Below are 21,810 nucleotides of genomic sequence, written 5' to 3'. Positions count from 1 at the left end.
TACAGTGCTGAGAGGGGGAAAGCAACAGCTCAGAAAATTCCGATAGCCTATTAAACAGTACCTTTGCCAAAATCTTCCTGTCCATATTAAGAAGGGCTATGGGGCACCAGTTCTCAATACAGGATGGATCCTTTCCTTTACACAGTAGTATAAGGGCAGATAACCTCATGAAAGGAGGGAGGACTCCCTCATCCAGGCTCTCAATAAATACTTCCACAAGGCGAGGAATTAAGAGGTCTGAAAAGGTCTTATAGAATTCAGATGTTAAACCATCTGGTCCTGGAGATTTTTTGGAGTTTAACCCCTCTATCGCTATCTTAACTTCCTCTGCCGTTATATCACTCTCTAAAGATTCAAAAGAAACAACCTGAGAACCCAAACCTGGTGTCCTCCTCAGAAATTCCTCCATCCTCTCCCTGATGAGTGAATGCTCAGATAAAAGAGCTGAATAATAGGACTCATTCACTTCCAGAATGCCCTTCTTATCAATATGAAGAACACCCTGTCCATCCTTCAGTCCCCTGATCTCTTTGGCATCAACTGACCTCCTACAGCTCTGGTAGGGATCTGGCGAGTGGTATGTTCCATAATCCCTCTCCAGAACCAAGGATGCTAGTCGGTTGGACTGAAACTCCTTCATCCGAGCTTTCACCCGGGAGATTTCCCTACTATCTCCCTCCTCAGAGATCAAGAGATCCAATTTCTTTCTCAGGCTATGGTAGATGTTACGTCTTAACAAGTTTTTTTTAGCTATAGACCCACGGAAAAACTTCTGGATTCTCTTTTTAATCACCTCCCACCACTCAGATCTACTCTAACCCGCCTCCAAAAGTGTCTCCTGAGATTGAAAGACCCTAAAGGATTGTCTAACTCTCTCTTCTTCCAGAAGCTCTGAGTTCAATCGCCACAGGCCCCGCCCTTTCTGAGGGGTTTCTGAGGTATTCAAAGTTACTGAGAGAAAAGCGTGATCGGAAAACTCCACTAACCTCACCCCTAAAGATGAGATCTTTGAAGGTCCCTTAACAAAAAACCTATCTAATCTAGATCTAAGACTACCACTAAAAAAGGTGAAACCTGTGAGGTCTGGCAAATGCCGAATATGCACATCTACCAGACCCACCTGTCTAATCATGCTAACTAAAAAATTGGAGTCATAGCCTAGAGGTTTCTTTGAACCTCCCCTATCTTTTGGCCTAATTATGGTATTAAAATCACCACCAAAGATAACTTGCTGAGTCGTAAAAAGAAAAGGTTTTATCTCCATGAAGAGATTTCCTATCCCACTGTGACTGAGGACCATAAATATTAATTAACCTAAGGTCCTGTCCCTTCACGTTGATATCCAAAATCATACATCTACCTGCTTGCAACTCTATATCCTTGTACACAGTTACCATGTCAGTAAAAAGCACTGCCACCCCACCGTACGGCTCGGCCGCAAGAGACCAGTAAGAAGGACCTCTCTTCCACTCACGCTTTGCTTTGTGGAGGAGATCCAATTTACTAATCCTAGTCTCCTGCAAAAACAATAAATCAACCTCAACCGTGTTGAAAAAATCAAAGGCCATTTTACGAGCATGTTCAGAAACTACGGAAGTCACATTAATCGTGGCACATCGTATCGGTTGGGGATCCATGATGTATAGATTATTAAATACAAGACCTTGCTTACTTTTACCTTGCACAATTCCCAGCACTAAATCCACCACAAAAAACTACAAGCTAACCCTACTCGGGACAGTCTTCTCTTCCATAACGACAACTGTCATACCCCTTCCTCCCTCACTCCCTGACAATCTACAGGGACCTTCTCCCCCATACGAGAAGGCCCAGGATCAGGAGGTTTGGGTACAAACTTGATAACCTGATGCTCAGTACCAGATACCTGTACCTCACTCAGCCCTACACAGGAGCCTTGGGACACTCCTTGAGCCATCCTATCCTCCTCCATACACTGGGTTTCCTCTATCACCGTCACTTCCTCCACCACACTCCCTAAACTGCACATATTTTCCTCTTCCAGCTGAGTTCCAGCAGGGTCACACTCTAAACCCTCCCCATCAACTTCCTCCTGATCTGCTCTCTTTCTCCTCCTTTTATTCCTTTCCTCCCCCCCTCCAATTTTATTAACTTTCTTTGTCACTTTCCTTGCTTGCTTCTTATCCTTCCCTGTTACCAAAATCAATTCACCCCCACTCCTCATTACTTCCTCCTCATCAGAGGAAAATACATCAAATTTGTTGCTTAGCACAACTTGCACATCTTCACCTTTCCTCTTTTTCTTATTTCCTCTCCTTACCTCCTGAAAAAGAGCCTCCTCTACCTGTTTCCCCTGCACCTGCTTTACATGCCCATCCCGTTCATCTACGCCTAGTGGTTCTTTTTGTCTCACCTCCTCCTCTTCCCTTCTTGGTTCTGGCCTAAGCTCCTGCCCACTATTATGGCTGGCCCGAGGACACCTGCTATACGGATGGCCTTCTTCCCCGCATAAATTACATTTGACCACCCCACATTCTCTTGATACATGGCCGATCTTATTACACAATGAACATTTTATCACGTTACATTCGCTGCTCAGATGCCTAAAATCCCCGCACTTAAAGCAGGTTCTTGGTTTACCCTGGTAGAAGCATTGTACTCGATCCCTGCCAATGTACGCAGTGGACGGTACATGGATGAATCCTCTGTCAGAATGACGCAGCTTTACCAGGGCCTCCCAAGCTCCCCCCCATACCCCCATCGTATATCCAGATTTGCTTAGGTCAGACTGTATATCACAATATCTGGACAACCAGTACGCAATATCTTGTACAGGAATTGACTCATTCCTCACTAGAATATGCACCTTCACTTTATCATGCTTTGTAACCAAATTTACTCTGTACATATCATATGGTTTTGACATTTTACATGCCTGCCATTTTGTCCAGAACACTTGTAGTCCCTGGTAGGATAAAAAACTCAAATCAAATTCTGCAGATTTGACCGGGTGTATGCAAGCATATAAATCTGAAGGTTTAAACCCCTGACCAAAAATCATTTTTAAGAAAGTCTCTTTTGTAGGAACTTCCCCCTCTCCTGCCCATCGGAACTGGATTAAATTTCTCCTTTTTCCAACCTGACCTGCTGCACCCGGCATTTGTGGACCAGCATTATTCACATTCATATTGAAAACATTAGACCTTGTCACCATTTTAGCATACGATAAACTTCCAGGAACAGTTTGTTTGTCCGATACATTTGTTACCACACTCCCCCCACCCTCTCTCCTTACATCATCACAAATAATTTTAGCTGCCTCTGCAGCCCTGGCTGGTACAAGCATCTTATCTCCATAAACAGTTTCTATTACTTTAATCTGCTCCTCCAGCAGCCCAGTCTTTTCTAATGCAGGCATTCCTTGTGCAAATTGTCTTTCCTTTGTGCGCCCTCCTAAACCAATACCATGCGGCAACCTCCTTGAACCAATAACCTTTTTGCCCTGCACGTCTCCGGGAACAATCCCCAGAGCCTCCCCAGTAACAGGTAATTCACCTGCCACTGCAGATTCACCTGGAGATCCCTCCTCAGTGCCACTTTTCTGTAAAGCTTCCTCAAGCCTTAATTCAGCCATAACAACCTTCATTTGAGCCTGGAACACCGCGCCCTCTGTGTTCCTGACTTCGCCATCTGCCACCACTACAGGTGGAAATAGTTCATGCCGGGCACTGTCAGGCTCAGCCGTCACCGGCCACTTCTTACCTGCCTTACCCCAGCACCCGGTACACTGTTACTCACCTGCAGGACAGCCGGCTCACCGAAAGCGCCCTTTTCCGCAACATCCTCCACCTCAGACTCGCAAGACATCTCCACTGTGTCCCCTGCCACGGACTTCTCCTGGGAATCAGCAATCACAGCACCAGACACCACCACCTCTGTCATAACTTTATCCTCCATATTTACTGCATCTTCAGCTGTATTAGATTCAGCTACTGCTGCTACCCCCAGCTGCATACTCTCTGCCTGGACATCAGCTTGTAGGTTTGTTTCAGTTGCAGAAACAGGCTGTGGGGTGCTGCTGCAATCACCAGTTACACTGATAACACCTGTCTCCATGGGTGTCGGCCTTGATTGGATCTTTGCATGAACTGGTAACCCTTTCACTGCTGCTTGCATCTGCTTTTCCTTTTTTTCCAAGCGCTTTTCTTGCAATTTATTTTTAACCCTTCCCAGAGTCACAGAAAGGGTTTCAATAACTTCTTTTAACACCGGTTTCTCCCATTTATAGCAGGTATTTCTTTTTTTCTTCTTATCATTAATTCTGGTCTGTATACGCTTAGCCTCTCTTTGTAATTCCTCAAAAGAGAAGCTATCAAATGATTCCTCCTCCTCCTCCTCCTCCTCCTCATCTTCCTCTTCATCCCCAGTATCACCAGGGGAACCAGGAACATTCTCCAAGGCATCAAAGGGCCTCACCCCCCCACATACTTCACTACCCCCTGGGCAGACAGTAGCTGCTGTCACTCCACCCTGTGTTAGATAACACAGGGGAGCACCCAGGGAGAGTTTGTGGGAATCCGACTGTGGCTCCAGTTTCTTCACTGGGGCCACACCGACAGGGTAGGGAGTTTCCAGCACTGCTCGACCCTTTTTCCATCACATAGGGGAGCACCCTCAGACATAGGGGGAACAAGCTGTGGTTCCAACTGCACAGAAGCCGGGCTGATGATATTGCCTCCACTGTCACTCATGCTGCTTACTGATGATCCGGACTGGCCTGCCGCACTAGTTATCCGGACACCAGGAGTCTTTGCTTTGGCTTTTGCTTTAGAGCCCGAGCCATGGGCTGAACGTTGGGAGCACACTCCCCCAGGAGGATCCATCTCCCTGGGGAAGCCAGCAGGGAGTCTCCCTGCAGAAACGTGGCACACCTGCAGCAGCTAGAGCTCTCCTCCACACAACCTCCTCACAGCTCAAACAGCACACACTGCAGAGTCTCCACCCCCAGGATAGGTGGAAGTAGGGTACTGTAGGTGTGAGAGTGCATTAATAAAGGTACATTAGTATAGGTGAGAGTAGAGTAGGTGTGAGAGTGCATTAGTGTTGGTAGTATACAGTGGGTGGGAGTAGTATAAGTGTGAGAGTGTATCAGTGTGGGTAGTATAGGTGGGAGTAGAGTACTGTAGGTGTGAGAGTGCATTAATAAAGGCACAGTAGTATAGGTGGGAGTAGAGTAGGTGTGAGAGTGCATTAGTGTTGGTAGTATACAGTAGGTGGGAGTAGTATACAGTAGGTGGGAGTAGTATAAGTGTGAGAGTGTATCAGTGTGGGTAGTATAGGTGGGAGTAGAGTACTGTGGGTGTGAGAGTGCATTTATAAAGGTACAGTAGTATAGGTGGGAGTAGAGTAGGTGTGAGAGTGCATTAGTGTTGGTAGTATACAGTAGGTGGGAGTAGTATACAGTAGGTGGGAGTAGTATAAGTGTGAGAGTGTATCAGTGTGGGTAGTACAGGTGGGAGTAGAGTACTGTAGGTGTGAGAGTGCATTAATAAAGGTACAGTAGTATAGGTGGGAGTAGAGTAGGTGTGAGAGTGCATTAGTGTTGGTAGTATACAGTAGGTGGGAGTAGTATACAGTAGGTGGGAGTAGTATAAGTGTGAGAGTGTATCAGTGTGGGTAGTATAGGTGGGAGTAGAGTACTGTAGGTGTGAGAGTGCATTAATAAAGGTACAGTAGTATAAGTGGTAGAGTAGGTGTGAGAGTGCATTAGTGTGGGTAGTATAGGTGGGACTAGAGTAGGTGTGAGAGTGCATTAGTGTTGGTAGTATACAGTAGGTGGGGGTAGTATAAGTGTGAGAGTGTATCAGTGTGGGTAATATAGGTGGGAGTAGAGTAGGTGTGAGAGTGCATTAGTTTTGGTAGTTTATAGTAGGTGGGAGTAGTATAAGTGTGAGAGTGTATCAGTGTGGGTAGTATAGGTGGGAGTAGAGTAGGTGTGAGGGTGCATTAGTGTTGGTAGTATACAGTAGGTGGGAGTAGTATAAGTGCGAGAGTGTATCAGTGTAGGTAGTATAGGTGGGAGTAGAGTAGGTGCGAGGGTGCATTAGTGTTGGTAGTATAAGTGTGAGAGTGTATCAGTGTGGGTAATATAGGTGGGAGTAGAGTAGGTGTGAGAGTGCATTAGTGTTGGTAGTATACAGTAGGTTGGAGTAGTATAAGTGTGAGAGTTTATCAGTGTGGGTAGTATAGGTGGGAGTAGAGTAGGTGTGAGGGTGCATTAGTGTTGGTAGTATACAGTAGGTGGGGGTAGTATAAGTGTGAGAGTGTATCAGTGTGGGTAGTATAGGTGGGAGTAGAGTAGGTGTGAGAGTGCATTAGTGTTGGTAGTATACAGTAGGTGGGGGTAGTATAAGTGTGAGAGTGTATCAGTGTGGGTAGTATAGGTGGGAGTAGAGTAGGTGTGAGAGTGCATTAATAAAGGTACAGTAGTGTAGGTCGGAGTAAAATACTTTAAGTGTGGAGGTACATTATTGTGAGTAATGTATGTGAGAGTAGAATAGGGGTGATAATGCATTAGTGTGAATAATATATTTGGAAGTAGATGGGAGGTGACCCAAAGGCCAGTAGAGTAAACAATGTTCATTAGAACAAGTGAATATAAATTTATATAACATGAAATTATATCTTCTAAGAAGCACAAAAAAATTTAAAATATGATCTTTTAATGAATATCTGAACATTTCAATTTGTATAGACTAATACACCTTATAAAAGTTATCAGGCTGCCAGGGTTTATCATTACAACAAGGTCAACAAGCTGATATTGTGAATATGCGCGAGAGATTGCATTTACCCCAACTCCAGGTGAGTAATCTTCATGGATGTAAATTAGGATAACCTAACGAAAACTGAAATTTCACTTTGACCAGAATTAGACCTTATTTATGACTTAGCGTTATCTTGACCACAATATAGCGCTTGTTGTTATATTCAAAACCCATACATTTTGTATGGGCAGAAGTAAACTGAATAGCGCAGCTGTCTGTTATTAGGAAAACAGCTCTATCAGTATTGATAGATAGCAGGACCTGCATTTAACATAGGTAACGAGTGATAAAACTCTTAATACTTTGTCATAAATGGGGCTATGAGTCTTTAATAAAAATTACATTATATAAGCACTACTTGCAATGCGGCTAATTGAAATAAATGTAGCACTGACCATAGCAACCATTTGCTTTGATTTTGTAACTTGTACAAGACATACAAAAGCTAATTGCTGATTGCTTGCTGGAGTTCAGTGTAAATTTTGCACCTAAATGCAAAGTTGGTAAATAAGCCTTGTTGTTATTTAATTATGATAATATATTTGTAAAAAGTGAAACTTACTTTTGATGCCCTCAGTGAAGTGCATGATATACTGACGTAACGTTGAGTCTCCGATGAGATAGAGTTTCTTCCCCTGGAGACACTTAGTGAAGTCCTCCCCGGTTGTATAGGCCGTCATGTTGCAGTAAACAGGGTTCCAGATATTTTTGAAAAAGTATCCGCTTGGGATGGGAGAGTCCATTCCTGTATGACATTTTGGCTTTGGGTTTAATGTTATGTCTGAAAAAAAACATTTACAGGTAAGTGAGATGAGTCTGAATTTACTGGGTTCATGGTCAGTTGGATGCAAATGCCTAGATAAAGGTAAGCTCTAAAAAAATAAATAAATAGCATATTTACTCCCATAGTCTGAATTGGACACATCTGTAGAAGCATTCAGATCTGCACCAGTAAAATTGTGCAAGATTTATGTCAGGCACGGCTAGATCCAGGACCAGATTACCTGGTTGGCAACAGGATCTACCGGTAGGTCCCTGTAGATCCTAGGGGAATTCTTGCTCTCTGATAAATTAGCACATCCTCATACATTTTTTATGGAGAGTGACCGGGAGTGACCTGTCATTCATGACAGGGCTCTGTGAAGAGCATAGCAATGATTTTTTCGTTTGCCAAGTGTCGGGATGCTAGACGGACTGGATGTAGCCCCTTCATCTTGTAAGTAATAAATGGGTGAACGAGGGTGAGTTCATTTAATAAAGGACTTCCCCCTTCAGTGCGTGTGTCATGTCTTTTGTGTATATGTTTTGTGCAGGTGGACTACAGGTGCCAATGGGCCCCTAATGTCCGGGCATGCTGGCATTAGTATTTTGACAAGTGCCATCAAGGTGGGGCAGGCTTGCCAGGACCTGTAGACCACCTGTAAAAAAACATATTATTTATCTCATTCATTACTATTACAGTACCACCACCTCCAAAGCCAAGGTAGTGTGGAGAAGAGTCCTGGGGTAGATTTATCAAAGCTTCTAAAACAGACAAGTGATGATGTTGCCCATAGCAACCAATCAGATTCTAGCTAACATTTCTCTATTGCATTCTAGAAAATGAAAGTTAGAATCTGATTGGTTGCATGGGCAACACCATCACTTGTCTGTTTTAGATGCTTTGATAAATCTACCCCAGGACTCTTCTCCACACCACCTGGGCTTTGGATGTGGAGGTACTGTAATAGTAATGAATGAGATAAATATGTTTTTTTACAGGTGGTCTACAGGTCCATGCAAGCCTGCCCCAGCTTGATGGCACTTGTCGAAATACTAATGCCAGTATGCTCGGACATTAAGGGCCCGTTGGCACCTGTAGTCCACCTACACAAAAAATATTAAAATTGTCTGTTTTAGAAGCTTTAGTAAATTTAACCCCCTGGACTGAATGCCCAGGGCTAGTTGTCCTTGGGGAGAAGGACCCCATTTTGTTTAGGTCTCAACTTCCCTAGGGATTCCAGCCCTGGGCTGACCAGTTTGAGGCTGATTGTCGATATGGCAGGGGGACCACAAGCTGGTACTGCTTATTGGAAAATTGGGGAAACCCACACAGGTTTATTCCCCCTATTGTCCAATACTAGTCTAGGCTCAGAGGTCTGGGGCTGCTAATGGATTTCTGAGGGGGACCCCACACATTTTTTGGGTTCAGGGGCCCCACACCGCACACCATGCACCCATATAACTAGTATACTTACCTCTCCGGAGTCCCGCGTCAGCCGGTTCTGCAGACTGAAATCACTGGGAAAATGGGACCTTCACTGCAAGGGAGACTAGGGGGTCCACACGGAGGCTGAACAAGGGCCCTCTGTTCTCTTAAAACACTCCTGGTTGCAGGTGTCTACTATTATATTAGGCTAGTACAAAAGATAATGCTAATAAAATGCAAACTGGAATTTAATATCAAGTTCATGTGTAAATTAAAATAAATTGAAGGTCTTGGACAAAAAGCAAACATGAATTAGTATTACATAGTACATTTAATAAGGAAGTAATACGTTTCAGTTGAGAGATAGTTTATCTGGATATCATAAAGTACAAAGGTGCTCTTCCGGCCTTCAGTTCTGACATGTCATATAAAATCACCAGAGACTGATTCTCATTTGGATGCTAATCCCGGCGCGGCTTTGTCTTTGTACGCAGCAGTAGCGAGAAGCTACGATAATGCCGCAGCACCGCAGAGATGGCCACCAGTTGCGTTTCTGAACCGCCGCTTGCATACAACGACCATCAGTCACATATTGGTCGCACCATCAAACTTCTGAGCATTCCTATGGCTGCTGAGAATATCAGTCAGAAGTAAGCTGCCAGGGCCAGTGAAGCTATGTACAAAGACGCAGCCATTGGCTGCAACGCACCCACAAAACGGTCACGATATGCCCTCATTTCACTAGCCACCTCCCATTATCTCCAGTGAATGTCAATCACTCTGCGTGCAAATACTCACTACGACCGCCATTGGGAAACCATCGCGACATAATTGCAAACGTACGCGCAGTACGAAAACCATTGGCCAACAGCGCGATCATCGGCGTAGTGTCCACCTCTGAATCAGGCTCTCTTTCCACAATACGGAAAAGAAACTTTGGACTTTGTTATCTTGATTGGTTATAAGTTCATTTTATTGCTGGTTATAGTGTCAGTAAGAAGCTGTTAATAAACCCAGCAAAGTCCATGCTAAATTGCAATAGGAGGAAGGAAACTTAAAGGTGGGTAAATCCCTTTTTCCATTAATGGATTACGATTTACAAGCACAGAATGTTTCATTTCCTTGTACTTTCTCAGATGTCTCCAAAATCTACAAAGACTGCGCTAAATAAATGACAGTTAGAAGCTGAAGGGATGCTTAGGGCAACTTCTCCACTTTATTTCTCTCCAAGGTTTGATACATCTCCCCCTATTTTATGTGATTTTTTTTTCCATACTCAATAAATGGAAAAAAACATCTATCAAAATAGAAAGCCTCTGGATCCCTCTTACTTTTTATGATTTAGGACCTTGTACTTTAAAATTGCATAATCTTTAGATATGGAGCTGGTACTGCAGATGGTCACATGCATGGGATTTTGTTAATTGCAAGAGTGGTTGCATGGACCTCTGGTATGCAGTGTGTATGCATCGCAGTGCCCATACCTTAGCAAAAGTTCACAATGCATTCGCTCGCTGCACATAGACAGCCCAGCAGAGTGAGTGACAGGGGAAGCCGTTTGTAGGTGGTAACAGGGGGATGCAATCGGAAAACCGACTGTCTTAATCCCGACAGCCGGCTTCCCGATTGCTTTATCCCAGCGTGGGATAAATGACCAGCATCTATATCTAGACGCCTGTCATTTACCCGACGCCTGGAGACCGGTGCCCGGCATCCTGATCGAAGGGATGCCGGGCGCCGCCAGCGGACAGCCGCGCGGGGGGGGTGGGTTAGGTTTATGGCACCCGGGGGGGACTTAGGGTTAGGCATCCCCCCGGGAGGGTTAGGGTTAGGCTAGGGGGAGGGAGGGTTAGGGTTAGGCACCCCCCCGGGGACTTCGGTTTAGGCAGCGGGGAAGGGGGAGGTTAGGGTTAGGCACTTAGAGGGGGATTAGGGTTAGGCACTTGGGGGGTGGTTAGGGTTAGGCACCCCTAAGGAGGGTTAGGGGGTTAGGTTAGTAGATACTTACCTATCCACGATCAGGATTTCCAGCGCTATCGGGCTTCCGCTGCCGGGATCTCTGCTTTTGTCGGCCAGGCGCTGACGGGATTCGAACTGTCGGCCACAGGGCCGCTGGTATTTCATACTGATTCTGTAACAGGGGCTGGCCATTAAAAACGGGAGAGTGGAGGTGCAAACGCAGGCGTACCTGAGCATCTCAATGGTGGTTTAGAGGTGTGCATAATTATAAGACATCATAGCACACGTCACCTGGCTTGTTTATACACTGAAGTGCTCGCAGTGCTTGGGCAGGGTATGGTCAACCTCATGCGCTGCGATAGCATTCGATGTACCGATGGTTGCATACACTTCCTGGACATGACGTGCACAAGTGGGCGTCTTAAGACAGGCTGGTGGGTGTCTGCATACACTATGTGATCGATCTCTAAGAAATACTGGGCATGCTAATGCATTGCACTGCCTACGCAATTTGCATACACATAGTGCGAGCGATCGCATCTAGCGAGCAGCTCTGAATCAGCTCCTCTGTCCCTTCAACTCCAACTTCCTATTTTTGTAACATTTCTATAGTTCAGAACTCTACAGAAAATTCCTCTAATGGGGTGTAGCTAGAGCTATGGAGACCCCATAGCCAGGTCGGACTAGCCCACGGGGGCACAGAGGAAATACCTAGTGGGCCCCACTGCTGAGGGCCCCACCCCTTCTAATGTCAGGTTCTAGACCATATACTTGAACTATACCTTATTACTCTATTAGAGGGTCAGTTACCTGGTAGAGCAGGAACATGGAAGAACATGGGTGCTTGGTTTGTCTTCTCTAATGGTTGGCTAAGCCTCTTTGGTGATGGGCAACACCCTCTGTGGTGGCTAGCCACACCCCTTAAACATGAGCCTCTACCACTGCATTTCCCCGGTGGGCCCTTCATGCCCCAGTCCGACACTGCCCATAGCAATATTGTCTCCACCCACAGTGCACTCCCCGTCCTGTGTACTAATCAGCTCATGAGCCCCATGGGTGGCTTTTCATTACATACCAATGTTCTGCTGCTGTAGGGCAGCACATCTGCTGTCCTGGATAGTTCCGCATCTCCTCAATGATGCTGGGAGGAGACATAGTCATGGTACGGGGATGTCCCTGCAGGCTCAGCACAGCCACACCTTCTCCCAGCATCAGTGCACAGAGATGGAAGCAGCCTGGACAGCAGATGTGCCCCCCTGCAGCAACACATTGCTAAGATAGCAGCATAAGTTTGTGCAGGGGGAGGGAAGGGGCCCCATAGCAGTTGCACCCGCTTCACCTACACCCTTGAATTGCCCCCCTCTTACTTTTTTATTTTTTAGTTTACAGGTGTAGTAGGTAGTGATGGGGCATAGGGCTGTAGCACTGGGTTAAAGTGGTTCCTGCTGGTTGTCCATGACAATCACTTACACCAGTTCTCCATGTCCATGGAAACCATCAAGAAGATTGATGAGTTCTTAGACTCTCACAGGTACCTAAGAAGTAAAAGAGGTAGGTGGGTGGCTGGTGAGGGGGGCAGTGGTCTGTTAGAACAATTTAACAATTGCTAGTGAGGAAAAGCTGGAAGAAATGAGTTCTTCTTCCAGTTTATATATATATATTAGGGGTGAGCGGGGTCGGATTTCTGAAATCCGAACCCCCCCGAGCCCCCCCGATCCGAGGCCGATCCGAGTCAGGCTCGACTTTTCCTGTCTGACTCGGATCTGAAATCGAGGCAAAACGTCATCATCCTGCCTTCCGGGTCTCGCGGGTTTTGGATCCTATATAAGGTACCCGCGTCGGCGCCATTTTCTCGGCTGTGGACAGTGAAGAGGGAGGGGGGGAGTTAGGGCTGGCTGGGCTGTGTAGTGTAGTGTAGTGTAGTGAAGTGTAGTGTTGTGCTGTGCTGTGCTGCGCTGTGCTGCTGTTGTCCATAGGGGCTGTGTCCACTACTTCAAAGTCCATAGGGGCTGGCTGGACTGTGTTGTGCAGTCAGTTGTCCATAGGGGCTGTGTCCACTCCAAAGTCCTGTGCAGTGTCCCAGTCCTAAAGGGGTGCTGTAGTGTTGTCCAGGGGGTGCTCTGTCTGTCAGGGGTGCTCCCCCCAAATGCTAAAAAAAAATATATTTTTTCTGTGTTTGTGAATTGTGTGCACTGTGGCTGCACGTGCATCAACAAAGGAGCAGCGCCAAGCGTGCACCTGTGTCCCATTAGTAAAGGGCCATCTGGCTTGTCCATTAAAGGGTGCTGTAACCCCCAAAGTGCACTCCAAACAAAAAAATATATATATTTTCTGTATTTGTGAATTGTGTGCACTGTGGCTGCACATGCATCAACAAAGGAGCAGCGCCAAGCGTGCGCCTGTGTCCCATAAGTAAAGGGCCGGCTGGCTTGTCCGTTAAAGGGTGCTGTAACCCCCAAAGTACACTCCAAACAAAATAAAAAAATATTTTCTGTATTTGTGAATTGTGTGCACAGTAGCCGCACATGCATCAACAAAGTAGTGCCAAACGTGCGCCTGTGTCATAAGTAAAGGGCCGGCTTGACCGTTAAAGGGTGCTGTAACCCCCAAATTACACTCCAAACCAAATAAAAAAATATTTTCTGTGTTTGTGAATTGTGTGCGCAGTAGCCGCATGTGCATCAACGAAGTAGTGCAAAGCGTGCGCCTGTGTCATAAGTTAAAGACCGACTGGCTTGACCGTTAAAGGGTGCTGAAACCCCCAAAGTACACTCCAAACCAAATTAAAAAAATATTTTCTGTGTTTGTGACTTGTGTGCGCAGTAGCCGCACGTGCATCAACAAAGTAGTGCCAAGCGCGCGCCTCTGTCATAAGTAAAGGGCCGGCTGGCTTGACCATTAAAGGGTGCTGTAACCCCCAAAGTACACTCCAAACCAAATAAAAAAATATTTTCTGTGTTTGTGAATTGTGTGCGCAGTAGCCGCACGTGCATCAACAAAGTAGTGCCAAGCGTGCGCCTGTGTCATAAGTAAAGGGCCGGCTGGCTTGACCCTTAAAGGGTGCTTTAACCCCCAAAGTACACTCCAAACCAAATAAAAAAATATTTTCTGTGTTTGTGAATTGTGTGCGCAGTAGCCGCACGTGCATCAACAAAGTAGTGCCAAGCGTGCGCCTGTGTCATAAGTAAAGGGCCGGCTGGCTTGACCGTTAAAGGATACTGTAACCCCCAAAGTACACTCCAAACCAAATAAAAAAATATTTTCTGTGTTTGTGAATTGTGTGCGCAGTAGCCGCACGTGCATCAACAAAGTAGTGCCAAGTGTGCGCCTGTGTCATAAGTAAAGGGCCAGCTGGCTTGACCGTTAAAGGGTGCTGAAACCCCCAAAGTACACTCCAAACCAAATTAAAAAAATATTTTCTGTGTTTGTGAATTGTGTGCGCAGTAGCCGCACGTGCATCAACAAAGTAGTGCCAAGCGCGCGCCTGTGTCATAAGTAAAGGGCCGGCTGGCTTGACCATTAAAGGGTGCTGTAACCCCCAAAGTACACTCCAAACCAAATAAAAAAATATTTTCTGTGGTTGTGAATTGTGTGCGCAGTAGCCGCACGTGCATCAACAAAGTAGTGCCAAGCGTGCGCCTGTGTCATAAGTAAAGGGCCGGCTGGCTTGACCATTAAAGGGTGCTGTAACCCCCAAAGTACACTCCAAACCAAATAAAAAAATATTTTCTGTGTTTGTGAATTGTGTGCGCAGTAGCCGCACGTGCATCAACAAAGTAGTGCCAAGCGTGCGCCTGTGTCATAAGTAAAGGGCCGTCTGGCTTGACCGTTAAAGGATACTGTAACCCCCAAAGTACACTCCAAAGTCCTGTGCAGTGTCCCAGTCCTAAAGGGGTGCTGTAGTGTTGTCCAGGGGGTGCTCTGTCCGTCAGGGGTGCTCCCCCCAAATGCTAAAAAAAAATATATTTTTTCTGTGTTTGTGAATTGTGTGCACTGTGGCTGCACGTGCATCAACAAAGGAGCAGCGCCAAGCGTGCACCTGTGTCCCATTAGTAAAGGGCCATCTGGCTTGTCCATTAAAGGGTGCTGTAACCCCCAAAGTGCACTCCAAACAAAAAAATATATATATTTTCTGTATTTGTGAATTGTGTGCACTGTGGCTGCACATGCATCAACAAAGGAGCAGCGCCAAGCGTGCGCCTGTGTCCCATAAGTAAAGGGCCGGCTGGCTTGTCCGTTAAAGGGTACTGTAACCCCCAAAGTACACTCCAAACAAAATAAAAAAATATTTTCTGTGTTTGTGAATTGTGTGCACAGTAGCCGCACATGCATCAACAAAGTAGTGCCAAACGTGCGCCTGTGTCATAAGTAAAGGGCCGGCTTGACCGCTAAAGGGTGCTGTAACCCCCAAATTACACTCCAAACCAAATAAAAAAATATTTTCTGTGTTTGTGAATTGTGTGCGCAGTAGCCGCATGTGCATCAACAAAGTAGTGCAAAGCGTGCGCCTGTGTCATAAGTAAAAGACCGACTGGCTTGACCGTTAAAGGGTGCTGAAACCCCCAAAGTACACTCCAAACCAAATTAAAAAAATATTTTCTGTGTTTGTGAATTGTGTGCGCAGTAGCCGCACGTGCATCAACAAAGTAGTGCCAAGCGCGCGCCTCTGTCATAAGTAAAGGGCCGGCTGGCTTGACCATTAAAGGGTGCTGTAACCCCCAAAGTACACTCCAAACCAAATAAAAAAATATTTTCTGTGGTTGTGAATTGTGTGCGCAGTAGCCGCACGTGCATCAACAAAGTAGTGCCAAGCGTGCGCCTGTGTCATAAGTAAAGGGCCGGCTGGCTTGACCGTTAAAGGATACTGTAACCCCCAAAGAACACTCCAAACCAAATAAAAAAATATTTTCTGTGTTTGTGAATTGTGTGCGCAGTAGCCGCACGTGCATCAACAAAGTAGTGCCAAGTGTGCGCCTGTGTCATAAGTAAAGGGCCAGCTGGCTTGACCGTTAAAGGGTGCTGAAACCCCCAAAGTACACTCCAAACCAAATTAAAAAAATATTTTCTGTTTGTGAATTGTGTGCGCAGTAGCCGCACGTGCATCAACAAAGTAGTGCCAAGCGTGCGCCTGTGTCATAAGTAAAGGGCCGGCTGGCTTGACCATTAAAGGGTGCTGTAACCCCCAAAGTACACTCCAAACCAAATAAAAAAATATTTTCTGTGTTTGTGAATTGTGTGCGCAGTAGCCGCACGTGCATCAACAAAGTAGTGCCAAGCGTGCGCCTGTGTCATAAGTAAAGGGCCGTCTGGCTTGACCGTTAAAGGATACTGTAACCCCCAAAGTACACTCCAAAGTCCTGTGCAGTGTCCCAGTCCTAAAGGGGTGCTGTAGTGTTGTCCAGGGGGTGCTCTGTCCGTCAGGGGTGCTCCCCCCAAATGCTAAAAAAAAATATATTTTTTCTGTGTTTGTGAATTGTGTGCACTGTGGCTGCACGTGCATCAACAAAGGAGCAGCGCCAAGCGTGCACCTGTGTCCCATTAGTAAAGGGCCATCTGGCTTGTCCATTAAAGGGTGCTGTAACCCCCAAAGTGCACTCCAAACAAAAAAATATATATATTTTCTGTATTTGTGAATTGTGTGCACTGTGGCTGCACATGCATCAACAAAGGAGCAGCGCCAAGCGTGCGCCTGTGTCCCATAAGTAAAGGGCCGGCTGGCTTGTCCGTTAAAGGGTACTGTAACCCCCAAAGTACACTCCAAACAAAATAAAAAAATATTTTCTGTGTTTGTGAATTGTGTGCACAGTAGACGCACATGCATCAACAAAGTAGTGCCAAACGTGCGCCTGTGTCATAAGTAAAGGGCCGGCTTGACCGCTAAAGGGTGCTGTAACCCCCAAATTACACTCCAAACCAAATAAAAAAATATTTTCTGTGTTTGTGAATTGTGTGCGCAGTAGCCGCATGTGCATCAACAAAGTAGTGCAAAGCGTGCGCCTGTGTCATAAGTAAAAGACCGACTGGCTTGACCGTTAAAGGATGCTGAAACCCCCAAAGTACACTCCAAACCAAATTAAAAAAATATTTTCTGTGTTTGTGAATTGTGTGCGCAGTAGCCGCACGTGCATCAACAAAGTAGTGCCAAGCGCGCGCCTCTGTCATAAGTAAAGGGCCGGCTGGCTTGACCATTAAAGGGTGCTGTAACCCCCAAAGTACACTCCAAACCAAATAAAAAAATATTTTCTGTGGTTGTGAATTGTGTGCGCAGTAGCCGCACGTGCATCAACAAAGTAGTGCCAAGCGTGCGCCTGTGTCATAAGTAAAGGGCCGGCTGGCTTGACCGTTAAAGGATACTGTAACCCCCAAAGTACACTCCAAACCAAATAAAAAAATATTTTCTGTGTTTGTGAATTGTGTGCGCAGTAGCCGCACGTGCATCAACAAAGTAGTGCCAAGTGTGCGCCTGTGTCATAAGTAAAGGGCCAGCTGGCTTGACCGTTAAAGGGTGCTGAAACCCCCAAAGTACACTCCAAACCAAATTAAAAAAATATTTTCTGTTTGTGAATTGTGTGCGCAGTAGCCGCATGTGCATCAACAAAGTAGTGCCAAGCGCGCGCCTGTGTCATAAGTAAAGGGCCGGCTGGCTTGACCATTAAAGGGTGCTGTAACCCCCAAAGTACACTCCAAACCAAATAAAAAAATATTTTCTGTGGTTGTGAATTGTGTGCGCAGTAGCCGCACGTGCATCAACAAAGTAGTGCCAAGCGTGCGCCTGTGTCATAAGTAAAGGGCCGGCTGGCTTGACAGTTAAAGGGTGCTGTAACCCCCAAAGTACACTCCAAACCAAATAAAAAAATATTTTCTGTGTTTGTGAATTGTGTGCGCAGTAGCCGCACGTGTATCAACAAAGTAGTGCCAAGTGTGCGCCTGTGTCATAAGTAAAGGGCCAGCTGGCTTGACCGTTAAAGGGTGCTGTAACCCCCAAAGTACACTCCAAACCAAATAAAAAAATATTTTCTGTGTTTGTGAATTGTGTGCGCAGTAGCCGCACGTGCATCAACAAAGTAGTGCCAAGCGTGCGCCTGTGTCATAAGTAAAGGGCCGGCTGGCTTGACAGTTAAAGGGTGCTGTAACCCCCAAAGTACACTCCAAACCAAATAAAAAAATATTTTCTGTGTTTGTGAATTGTGTGCGCAGTAGCCGCACGTGCATCAACAAAGTAGTGCCAAGTGTGCGCCTGTGTCATAAGTAAAGGGCCAGCTGGCTTGACCGTTAAAGGGTGTTGTAACCCCCAAAGTACACTCCAAACCAAATAAAAAAATATTTTCTGTGTTTGTGAATTGTGTGCGCAGTAGCCGCACGTGCATCAACAAAGTAGTGCCAAGCGTGCGCCTGTGTCATAAGTAAAGGGCCGGCTGGCTTGAACATTAAAGGGTGCTGTAACCCCCAAAGAACACTCCAAACCAATTAAAAAAATATTTTCTGTGTTTGTGAATTGTGTGCGCAGTAGTCGCACGTGCATCAACAAAGTAGCGCAAAGCATACGCCTGTGTCATAAGTAAAGGACCGACTGGCTTGACAGTTAAAGGGTGCTGTAACCCCCAAAGTACACTCCAAACCAAATTAAAAAAATATTTTCTGTGTTTGTGAATTGTGTGCGCAGTAGCCGCACGTGCATCAACAAAGTAGTGCCAAGCGCGCGACTGTGTCATAAGTAAAGGGCCGGCTGGCTTGACCGTTAAAGGGTGCTGTAACCCCCAAAGTACACTCCAAACCAAATAAAAAAATATTTTCTGTGGTTGTGAATTGTGTGCGCAGTAGCCGCACGTGCATCAACAAAGTAATGGCAAGCGTGCGCCTGTGTCATAAGTAAAGGGCCGGCTGGCTTGACCGTTAAAGGGTGCTGAAACCCCCAAAGTACACTCCAAACCAAATTAAAAAAATATTTTCTGTGTTTGTGAATTGTGTGCGCAGTAGCCGCACGTGCATCAACAAAGTAGTGCCAAGCGTGCGCCTGTGTCATAAGTAAAGGGCCGGCTGGCTTGACCGTTAAAGGATACTGTAACCCCCAAAGTACACTCCAAACCAAATAAAAAAATATTTTCTGTGTTTGTGAATTGTGTGCGCAGTAGCCGCACGTGCATCAACAAAGTAGTGCCAAGTGTGCGCCTGTGTCATAAGTAAAGGGCCAGCTGGCTTGACCATTAAAGGGTGCTGAAACCCCCAAAGTACACTCCAAACCAAATTAAAAAAATATTTTCTGTTTGTGAATTGTGTGCGCAGTAGCCGCATGTGCATCAACAAAGTAGTGCCAAGCGCGCGCCTGTGTCATAAGTAAAGGGCCGGCTGGCTTGACCATTAAAGGGTGCTGTAACCCCCAAAGTACACTCCAAACCAAATAAAAAAATATTTTCTGTGGTTGTGAATTGTGTGCGCAGTAGCCGCACGTGCATCAACAAAGTAGTGCCAAGCGTGCGCCTGTGTCATAAGTAAAGGGCCGGCTGGCTTGACAGTTAAAGGGTGCTGTAACCCCCAAAGTACACTCCAAACCAAATAAAAAAATATTTTCTGTGGTTGTGAATTGTGTGCGCAGTAGCCGCACGTGCATCAACAAAGTAGTGCCAAGCGTGCGCCTGTGTCATAAGTAAAGGGCCGGCTGGCTTGACAGTTAAAGGGTGCTGTAACCCCCAAAGTACACTCCAAACCAAATAAAAAAATATTTTCTGTGTTTCTGAATTGTGTGCGCAGTAGCCGCACGTGCATCAACAAAGTAGTGCCAAGTGTGCACCTGTGTCATAAGTAAAGGGCCAGCTGGCTTGACCGTTAAAGGGTGCTGTAACCCCCAAAGTACACTCCAAACCAAATAAAAAAATATTTTCTGTGTTTGTGAATTGTGTGCGCAGTAGCCGCACGTGCATCAACAAAGTAGTGCCAAGCGCGCGCCTGTGTCATAAGTAAAGGGCCGGCTGGCTTGACCGCTAAAGGGTGCTGTAACCCCCAAAGTACACTCCAAACCAAATAAAAAAATATTTTCTGTGTTTGTGAATTGTGTGTGCAGTAGCCGCACGTGCATCAACAAAGTAGTGCCAAGCGTGCGCCTGTGTCATAAGTAAAGGGCCGGCTGGCTTGAACATTAAAGGGTGCTGTAACCCCCAAAGAACACTCCAAACCAATTAAAAAAATATTTTCTGTGTTTGTGAATTGTGTGCGCAGTAGTCGCACGTGCATCAACAAAGTAGTGCAAAGCATACGCCTGTGTCATAAGTAAAGGACCGACTGGCTTGACAGTTAAAGGGTGCTGTAACCCCCAAAGTACACTCCAAACCAAATTAAAAAAATATTTTCTGTGTTTGTGAATTGTGTGCGCAGTAGCCGCACGTGCATCAACAAAGTAGTGCCAAGCGCGCGCCTGTGTCATAAGTAAAGGGCCGGCTGGCTTGACCGTTAAAGGGTGCTGTAACCCCCAAAGTACACTCCAAACCAAATAAAAAAATATTTTCTGTGGTTGTGAATTGTGTGCGCAGTAGCCGCACGTGCATCAACAAAGTAATGGCAAGCGTGTGCCTGTGTCATAAGTAAAGGGCCGGCTGGCTTGACCGTTAAAGGGTGCTGTAACCCCCAAAGTACACTCCAAACCAAATAAAAAAATATTTTATGTGGTTGTGAATTGTGTGCGCAGTAGCCGCACGTGCATCAACAAAGTAGTGCCAAGCATGCGCCTGTGTCATCAGTAAAGGGCCGGCTGGCTTTAACCATTAAAGCGTGCTGTAACCCCCAAAGTACACTCCAAACCAAATAAAAAAATATTTTCTGTGTTTGTGAATTGTGTGTACCAGTAGCCGCACGTGCATCAACAAAGTAGTGCCAAGCGTGCGCCTGTGTCATAAGTAAAGGGCCGGCTGGCTTGACCATTAGAGGGTGCTGTAATCCCCAAAGTACACTCCAAACCAAATAAAAAAATATTTTCTGTATTTGTGAATTGTGTGCGCAGTAGCCACACGTGCATCAACAAAGTAGTGCCAAGCGTGCGCCTGTGTCATAAGTAAAGGGCCGGCTGGCTTGACCGTTAAAGGGTGCTTTAACCCCCAAAGTACACTCCAAACCAAATATTAAAATATTTTCTGTGTTTGTGAATTGTGTGCGCAGTAGCCGCACGTGCATCAACAAAGTAGTGCCAAGCGTGCGCCTGTGTCATAAGTAAAGGGCCGGCTGGCTTGACCATTAAAGGGTGCTGTAACCCCCAAAGTACACTCCAAACCAAATAAAAAAATATTTTCTGTGTTTGTGAATTGTGTGTGCAGTAGTCGCACGTGCATCAACAAAGTAGTGCCAAGCGTGCGCCTGTGTCATAAGTAAAGGGCCGGCTGGCTTGACCGTTAAAGGGTGCTGTAACCCCCAAAGTACACTCCAAACCAAATAAAAAAATATTTTCTGTGTTTGTGAAATGTGTGAGCAGTAGCCGCACGTGCATCAACAAAGTAGTGCCAAGCGTGCGCCTGTGTCCTAAGTAAAGGGCCGGCTGGCTTGACCGTTAAAGGGTGCTGTAACCCCCAAAGTACACTCCAAACCAAATAAAAAAATATTTTCTGTGGTTGTGAATTGTGTGCGCAGTAGCCGCTCGTGCATCAACAAAGTAGTGCCAAGCATGCGCCTGTATCATCAGTAAAGGGCCGGCTGGCTTTAACCATTAAAGGGTGCTGTAACCCCCAAAGTACACTCCAAACCAAATAAAAAAATATTTTCTGTGTTTGTGAATTGTGTGTACCAGTAGCCGCACGTGCATCAACAAAGTAGTGCCAAGCGTGCGCCTGTGTCATAAGTAAAGGGCCAGCTGGCTTGACCGTTAAAGGGTGCTGT

The 21,810-nt window shown here is 45.9% G+C and overlaps 1 protein-coding gene across 1 annotated transcript in view; it reads right to left on the bottom strand.

Annotated features, from left to right (window-relative positions):
- LOC148505528 (NXPE family member 1-like) overlaps positions 1 to 21,810 on the bottom strand; it is a 58,396-nt gene that overhangs the window by 1,858 nt on the left and 34,728 nt on the right. Inside the window, exon 4 of the mRNA XM_088448085.1 lies at positions 7,369 to 7,587. Within this exon, the coding sequence (XP_088304211.1) occupies positions 7,369 to 7,587 (219 nt within the window). The remainder of the gene's footprint in view (positions 1 to 7,368; positions 7,588 to 21,810) is intronic.

This window comes from Taudactylus pleione, unplaced genomic scaffold (assembly GCF_031769625.1).
Source record: "Taudactylus pleione unplaced genomic scaffold, aTauple2 ptg000451l, whole genome shotgun sequence".
Classification (NCBI taxonomy): Eukaryota; Metazoa; Chordata; class Amphibia; order Anura; family Myobatrachidae; genus Taudactylus; species Taudactylus pleione.
Note: the sequence above shows the minus strand (reverse complement) of the source record. Positions and strands in the feature narration are given on the sequence as shown.